The sequence below is a fragment of the Gastrolobium bilobum genome, unplaced genomic scaffold, assembly GCF_033153095.1.
Source record: "Gastrolobium bilobum isolate Gb01-03AN ecotype WA unplaced genomic scaffold, APGP_CSIRO_Gbil_v1 utg1863, whole genome shotgun sequence".
Taxonomy (NCBI): domain Eukaryota; kingdom Viridiplantae; phylum Streptophyta; class Magnoliopsida; order Fabales; family Fabaceae; genus Gastrolobium; species Gastrolobium bilobum.
In genome coordinates, this window is record NW_026898976.1 from 550250 (window position 1) to 558452 (window position 8203).

Below are 8203 nucleotides of genomic sequence, written 5' to 3' on the forward strand. Positions count from 1 at the left end.
AGGATCATCTTGGAAGAACAGGTTTCGTTGTCCATATTTACGATACGTTAGGCCCTTTACAAAGACTAGTACAAATTAAGTGTCACCACTCACCACCGCTGCTCCACGTGCCTAAATTATATGGTTAATAGTCATGTATGTGCTAGTGTTGTCAGTGTATGTCTGGGATGCGTTAAAATATAAAGAACAAAGGAAAATCAAGAATTACTGATAGATTTGAAAAGTACATAAATTAACGAATGATATCTGATATCTAATTCTTGTCACTGTCGTCCAAAGAGAAAAATGCTAAAAGTTTTTAACATGGATGTTGCTTTCCGGCCGCTCTCCTTGCAGGGGTGTGTATATGCAGGGTGCCTGAAAAAGTAAGGGTATTATGAAGGTTTACCGTCACTAATCGTTTTCCATAAAGTGATACTTCGGGGGAGAGAATAAACTCAGAAACCTTATATTATATAATGGATATTATTACATTGATAATAAGGTGGTTTAAAATATCAGAAGTAATAGAGTGCAAATATCATTTCTACTTTTCAGGTGATAACAGCCACTTGTAAAGTCCAAAGCACACAATAAATGGTAAAGTATCAAGCGTAGATCTAAAGGAATTTATTTATCCAGCTTTCATGTCACTTGCTTTAGGCCCTGTAGGTACTTGGGCAATACAGAAATCGCACATGGAATAAAGATAAATTGATAACCAAATAAGCTGATAATCAGACAAGTCTATCTGGAAACGTGTATCTGAAACGATAAATATGAAATATGACATGATATTTTGGTGGCCATAAAAATGCATTTCATTTGAGACTACAAAAATTGTTAATCAATTTAAACCCATTTCTCTATTACTATAAACATGAAAAATTAGACGTATTTAGAACTTGAATCATCTGCAGGTGCAGGAGAAATATATAAAGTCCCCTACTAGTCGGCACCAAGAAGAAAAAACATAAAGCAATTCAAATCTATAGACACTTAAGGATTCCAGATTGACGTACATGCTATTTAGGATAGTCTAACAACGGGATGCCATGTTTCTCGAAACTAGTGCTTGAGCCAGTAGTTCCGGAGCTGGGCCATATGCAGGAGTATCTCATCACGACCCTGATTGGTGACACTACTGGTCATGATCCAAGGAGGCACTGTTTGGAAGAAGCCACGTATCAAGTCCTGAAAATCATTAACATTTTCTTCTGGTCTCTTGCCTCCATTTTTCTTCTTCTTCCGCTTGTCACATTTGGTGAAGATTAATGTCATTGGGATCTGAAAGAAAAAATATATTAATCCTGCTCTTATTACCAAAAGAAATGTTTATCTCTGCTCTGTTAACTTTTGACCCAGGAGTGCAAGTCCCATTTTGGCTAGGTGTGAGACATGAACTACTTTATTAAGCTCCCATTTAAAGTACAGAGCAAGAGGCTCTCCCTGCCTTTATGCCTGGCCTTTAGGAGTGCACTCTCCTCTACATCAAGTGGCCGGTTGTCCATCTTGGCGTAGATGGACCGCTCCTATCAATACAACGTGATTGACATAGGAGTGTGAATCCAATATTGGCCGAGCGTGATATAAGACACAGCTCCTATTTAAATAGAGGCTATCTGCTCTTAACAGCCTGGTATTTAGGAATGGGCTCTTCTGTAGAATCTCTACATCAAATTTTCTTCAAGGCCTTTATTGACCTCGGTTCATAATGACATTTAAATTGCAATGACCGATGTAACTGTATTCTTATTTTGTCCTCAAATAGATGAGTTCCTAGTACAAGTTGTAACTGTATTTTATTTGTCCTATTATAAATGAGTTCTAGCTGAGCAAAACCATCTCTTTTATAGGTGTCATGAAATTAAGAACATTTCAGCGATTTAAGTTTCCATAACTGAAGTGTAATATTCTCAGTATGACACTTCTTACGTGCACAATATCTACAGGATATAAAGATGAAGAGCTCAGTGGCAGTAACTCAGATGTGCTAATCAACTATTATTTATAAGGAATTCTGATAGACCCCTTTACTGAGCCGTATGCAACAAGAAAAGGGATGAGAAAAGAATGATAAACACACAAGGCTGAGAAGGACAAAATAGAAAATAAAGGGAATATTCAGGTTGTTAAGTCTAGAGGATAACTGGATGCTGAGCTGGCAAGGAAGAGTGGGAGGTGGGGGAATTCAATTAGGGATAAATGAGAAAATAAAAGAGATGGATGGGGAGTGAATGGTAGGCATGAATTGAGTAAAGGTTAGGAGAGGGATGGATAGAGGCTCTGAGTCGGCAGACCTCTAGTATTGTTCTTTTCTGCAATTTTCTGTTTATGCATTTCAATTTTTAGTATCTGTGTTGCTGTAAGGAGCTAGTCTCCTCAGTTTTCTTCATTAATAGAAATACCAGTTCCATCAAATTCTATATAGAAATATGTAGTCTGTGGCTGAAACTAGACAGGTAAAGATAGGAAGACAAAGATGAACCAGACAAATCTATACAAGTCAAGTCATGACCATCAGGTAGCAAATGCAGGATTTATAGGAAACATAAAGCATGTAGCTTCATTAAAATGTTTGCTACTGAAGAAAAATCGATACGGTACCTGATTCTGACCCAACCAACTGGCATAATCAAGATCAATTTTTTTAGCAGGAATGCTAGCATCTATTAGAAGGAAAACCGAAACTAAGGTTGACCGGTTAAGGAAATAGTCCTTTGTGAATTTTCCCCAATCTACTCTAAGCTCCTGCGGCGCTGCTGCATACCTATTGAAGATAACAAAATGACATATAATTGTCATTGCCTATAAGAATAATAGTGAACAGGATTAAATCATTCATCAGTAGTTGTCCTAAAAAAAAAGCACAAACTATATATATATATATATATATATATATATTTTTTTTTTTTTAAAGGACCTAAAGATAAATAAAATGTCATAGCAGAACTTGAGCTTTTCAAGAACTAAAGTAGATAAAGTAGCACGGAAAAATGTTTATAAAAATCAGAAGACAACACCATATAAAATCATTTCCAATATTGCGTAATTAATCTATCAACCTAAGAGATGTAAAAATACTGACACTCAAATTTCATAAATAAGATTTGCACAATATACTAGTCTGTCCATATCAAATATATAAATCACTTTTTGCAACCATTAACAAGTAGTATAATAAAGTAAGACTTTGAGAGCACAGTGGAACTGAGTATATATAGTAATACACCTACCCATATCCAGGCAAATCAACCAGATACCAGCTATCATTAATCCGAAAATGGTTAATGCATTGTGTCTTGCCTACAAAAAAATTTGAAAATAGACGGTTTAACACTGTCAATGAACGCATAGAGCACAGAAAAAGCCAATTACCAATACGTTAAAAATCCATTGAATTTCTTCATTATGTCTCAAGAGCAGGGTTAAATATGTTATTAGTAAATGCCTAAACATACATAAATCTCAAATGAAATATGTTAATTTCAAATAGCAGAAATTAATAATGGAAGTAACATAAAGCATAATGACTAACCAGGTTTCTTTGAAGTTAAGGCGAGCTTCTTGCGGCGCACGAGGGAATTGAGGAGCGATGATTTGCCGACGTTGGAGCGTCCAACGAGAGCGAACTCAGGGAGGCCATCGGAGGGGCAATCTTCGGTTCTCACGCTGCTTTTGACAAAATCGGCTTGCGAGACCTGAGCATCAGTGGCGTAGTTACTCAGCAATATGTTGGAACCTTTCAAGATTCTGGCACTGTCGAGAGATACTTGAGTCTCCGGTGGAACAAAGAGCTTCTCGAGGGACAACTCTACAGGGGGGAAAGGGGTTATGGTAATGGGTTCTGACTCTGAGGTGGTGAGAGTGGATTTTGGTGCATATAAAAAGATATTTCTAGAAGCAAGAAGAGAGAGTGAAGGAGTTGAGGTTAAAATGGGAAAAGGGAACCTTGGGATGTGAAGAACAACCATCTCCCTCTTTTTATTATCCCGCACAGAATAGAGAATGGCTGAAGACTGTACTGTAGAGGCAAGCCTCACTGGTCGGTGACAGACTAGGGAAATATCTCAGCAAGATAATTTGATTTACATGGAGATATTGTTATGAGATTAATTTTAGGAATATCATTTCAGCGTCCGCGGCAGAAATGATATATGCGATTTCTCTTACATTGATTTTCATGTTTTTTTTTTTAATTTAATAGATCCAATTTTTTGTGTCAGTGACAGTCACAGATATTATTTTTCTGCCACTTCTCCAAAAATAATAATCCCTGTCTCCAAAAAATAAATAAAAATGATAACCCCTTAATTTTAAGATACTGTTACGGACCTTATAATGGTAAATTTTTTCTAAAATAAAATGAAAAATTTCACAATTATACACTCAAACCTCCTATCTCTTTATTGTTATATACATATATACCATTTTCGTTGGCTTTATAACCTTTTGACCCGATCTACTTCATAAATATCGGCAATCCACATTAATCACCAATCACGATCCGTCTGTAATTCTATGAAACAGATACTATTAACTATCCTATTACTTTGTTCTTTTAATTAGCAGGCTCTCTCGAATTATTTTATGAGTGAGAAAGTAATAGGACCAAAGGGAGTTTATTTTCCTCATGCTGCTGTTTAAATCGAAGAAGTATGAGCAAGAGGAAATTGCGGAATTAATCTGTTTATCTATTATTAACCATCTATGCATTTATTATAATTACGAAATATAAAAGTCTAGCTACTATAATTATTATGTTGCCTTTTAAAAATATTAATTTTTTTAATTATTAAATTGATCAGAGTACCAAAGTATAGATATGTTTCCGTTTGGTAAAATATGTTGATCTAATAGAGACAAGAAAAATAGTGGTATAGAACAAAACTCTAAGGCTTTGTTTGGGAGTTGATTTTAGGAGGGGAAGGAAAAAGAATGGAGGGTTTTAGAAAGCCCTTCCCTTGTTTGTGAGTTTAAAAAAAGGAGGGGAAGAGTTTAATGAATTTTACTAAACCCTCCAAAACCTTCATTCTTCTTAAAATTAAAGTTCCCCCAATTTGGAGGGTTTGAGGGGAAAATTGTTAAAAATTATTTTTTTACCCTTAGCATTAAAATGTTAAAACTACATAATTGTGAATCATTTTTAAATGCGATATTATTAGAAAAGTCTCAAATACCGACAGAATTTATTGACGAAAAATATTTCATAAAAGTTAGTGATGAAATTTTTGATGAAAATCATATACGTCAAAAATTTTTCGTCAAAACTAAAGACAAAATTAGAGACGGAACCAGATTTTGCCACAATCACTAACATAAATTTTGTACGAAAAAAAAAATCCAGTCAAAATTATTGATAGAATCTAAATTCTGTCGAAACTTTTAACGAAAATATTTTCGTCCAAAATTTTGATGAAACACATTTCCATCAAAAAGTTTTGACGTAAAACAATTACGTCAAAATTTTTTACGAAAAATATTTCCATCGAAATTTTGCGAAAAATATTTCCATCAAAATTTGTGACAAAAGTTATTTATGTAAAAAAATTTGATGAATTTTTTTTTTTTTGTTACAATTCTTTACGCAATCTAAAGTTTTCCAAAATATTTCACAAAAAAAGATATTCATCGAAATTTTTGACGAAAAATATTTCCATCAAAATTTTTAACGAAACACATTTCTATCGAAAATTGTTGACGAAAAAAATGTCATCAAAATTCTTAACACAATTTAAATTTGACCGAAAGTTTTCGACGGAAATATTTTCGTTAAAATTTTTGGCAAAAAAAAATTTTGTCGGAATTTTTAACGAAATATATTTCCCACGAAAATTTTCGACGAAAAATATTTCCGTCAAATTTTTTGATAAAAAATATTTCAATCAAAATTTTCAACGGAACACATTTCTGTCAAAAAATTTCAACAAAAAATTATTTCGTAAAAATTTTTGACGGAAAATATTTTGACGGAAAAAATATTCTGTCAAAATTCTTTACAAAATCTAAATTTCGTTGAAAGTTTGAATGAAACATTTCCCTCAAAATTTCTAACAAAACAATTTCTGTCAAAATTTTCATCAGAACACATTTCCATCGAAATTTTGAACGAAAAATGTTCCGTCAAAATGTTTGAAAGAATTCTTTTATGTTTAAAGCATCTGATGGAGGAAATCATTTTCAACAAAACTTTTGATTATTTTTGTAAAAATTTTCATCGGTTGAAAAATTCCGTCGCTTTTCGACGAAAAGTATTCCGACGATTCATCGTTTGCAACGTAGAAATTTCATCAAAAATATAATCTTTTTTGGTGTTGTGAAAAGTACATAAATAATTTTTTTAGAAATTTTAAATTTAATTTAATTTAATTTGTAAAGTATAATAATTATATTAATTCTAAAAAAAGGGTAAAATGGTAAAAATATCTCATTGACTCTCCATTATCCTCTCATCCTTTTTTTTACTCCCAAACAAGGGAAGAAGAAACCCTCCAATTTCCTCCTCTTTCTTCCCCTCCCTCCCCCTTGGATCCCCTTCCTTCCCTTCCCCTCCAAACTCCCAAACAAAGCCATGACTTAAGGAGAGATTTTAACATAGTAACAATAATAGCAATCAAATGTAGATGGAGAAATGAGACGGCCAAAGTCACACCATATATATGTTGATAGAGATTCCCTTCAAGTGCACAAAGTATCATATCATAACCATTTACAACTTTATGTGAGCCTCACTAGATGCTAGAGGTGTTAGAGATTTTCTATAAATGCGCAAAATGTAATGCCATGATTATTTTCAACTCTATAAATTTCACTAAATATAAGACCGTGTGACACGTAATATATAAAAGATAATGCGTGCATGGGAGATATGAGGAAACACGTGTACAAATAAGCCATGTGTTTCACGTGTTAAGTAATAGTAGACTTGCTAGGTAGAAGGCAATATGAGTTGGTTGGGCATGACAATCTAGCCAGTTCAAAATATTATAGTTACTTCAATATTTTTTTCATTCTATTTATATTTATTTTCTTATATTATAATTGCTTGATATATTTTAGATAAAAGGTATTTAAATATAATTAAAACTGAGTTAGAAAATTATTTTTAAAATAAAAGTGTAATAATATAAAAGTTTTCTGTCTTACAAAAATCCATTTGATATGTTAAAACAAATATAATAATCTTTTTTATTTAAATTATGTACATAAAATTAAAAGTATATATTTAAATATTATTATAAATAAACAAAATAAAATTGAATTGTATAATTATTAAAGTTTAAATATAAGTCTATATCATAATTTATAAGATTGTAATTATGTTTAAGTTATTTTATCTGAATAAACTTTTAACCAAAACTTTCGAGATATTTTACTATTTTTTTCTTAAAACAAATTAAATAATTTATTTTTGGTATATTAAGCTTTCGCAACTCCATGTATGTGAAGTTCTCAACTAATTTGATTACAAAACATGAAAATTGATGTGGATTATTTTTCAATTGAACATGTTATAATGGAACCTTAGCAGTTGCTCCTGGTTGTTATATTGGAAATGGAGTTGACGGGATTAAAGTGTATTCCCGTTATCACTTACACGTTGTCATGCATCAGCCAATATTTAGATCTCAAATTTGAGATACATATATTTTGCTTGGATTTTTCAGAACTAAAATGGTAAAAACTAACTTAAATAAAAAAAGATGTTAATAAACATATTCAAGAATTTCAATAACTACGACATCGAATTTGATTTAGTGATAAAGGGATTTGAGTAATTTATATTAATTTATGTGTTTATTTTCATTATTATATTAAAAAAAATCTCAATAACCCGAATAACGAAAGCTGATATTTTTTTTTAATATGAGTGCCTTTTGTTTTCTCTCTCTCAGGAAACATGTCTTAGAAACGCAAATAGATCGTTGCAAAAAAACGAAACGCAAATAGATAGAGGCAATCAGATCTTGCCACTTCAGCTTCTCATACGTCGAAAGTGATAGCAGGTTTTATTATTATTATTATTATTTTGAATGAATAATCCATTAATATATAGTACACGAAAAATTGTAATTTCGTTTTACAAAAAAAAAAAATTGTAATTTCGTTTTACAAAAAATAAAATAAAATTGTAATTTCGCAAGCTCCTCTTTCTAAATTACATGTTACCAAATTGGAACTCCATTCTGTACTAAAAAAAAAAAAAAAATTGGAACTCCATTGT

General features: G+C 31.9%; 1 protein-coding gene across 1 annotated transcript; it reads right to left on the reverse strand.

Moving 5' to 3' along the window:
• Positions 1-226: 226 nt before the first annotated feature.
• Positions 227-4021, reverse strand: LOC133286031 (GTP-binding protein At2g22870). Its single transcript, XM_061483371.1, has 5 exons — positions 3518-4021; positions 3216-3285; positions 2587-2749; positions 1002-1266; positions 227-357 (listed from the first exon to the last, which is right to left on the reverse strand). The coding sequence occupies exons 1-4, from the start codon at positions 3951-3953 to the stop codon at positions 1048-1050; spliced, it is 888 nt and encodes a 295-aa protein (XP_061339355.1). The 5' UTR covers positions 3954-4021; the 3' UTR covers positions 227-357; positions 1002-1047.
• Positions 4022-8203: the final 4182 nt, after the last annotated feature.

Coding starts and splice junctions, on each gene's coding strand:
- LOC133286031 (XM_061483371.1), bottom strand. CDS start 3,953: ATGGTTGTTCTTCACATCCCAAGGTTCCCTTTTCCCATTTTAACCTCA. Junction 3,286..3,517: donor CTTAACTTCAAAGAAACCTG/GTTAGTCATTAT, acceptor ATTTTTTTGTAG/GCAAGACACAATGCATTAAC. Junction 1,267..2,586: donor GTTGGTTGGGTCAGAATCAG/GTACCGTATCGA, acceptor TTTTTCTTTCAG/ATCCCAATGACATTAATCTT.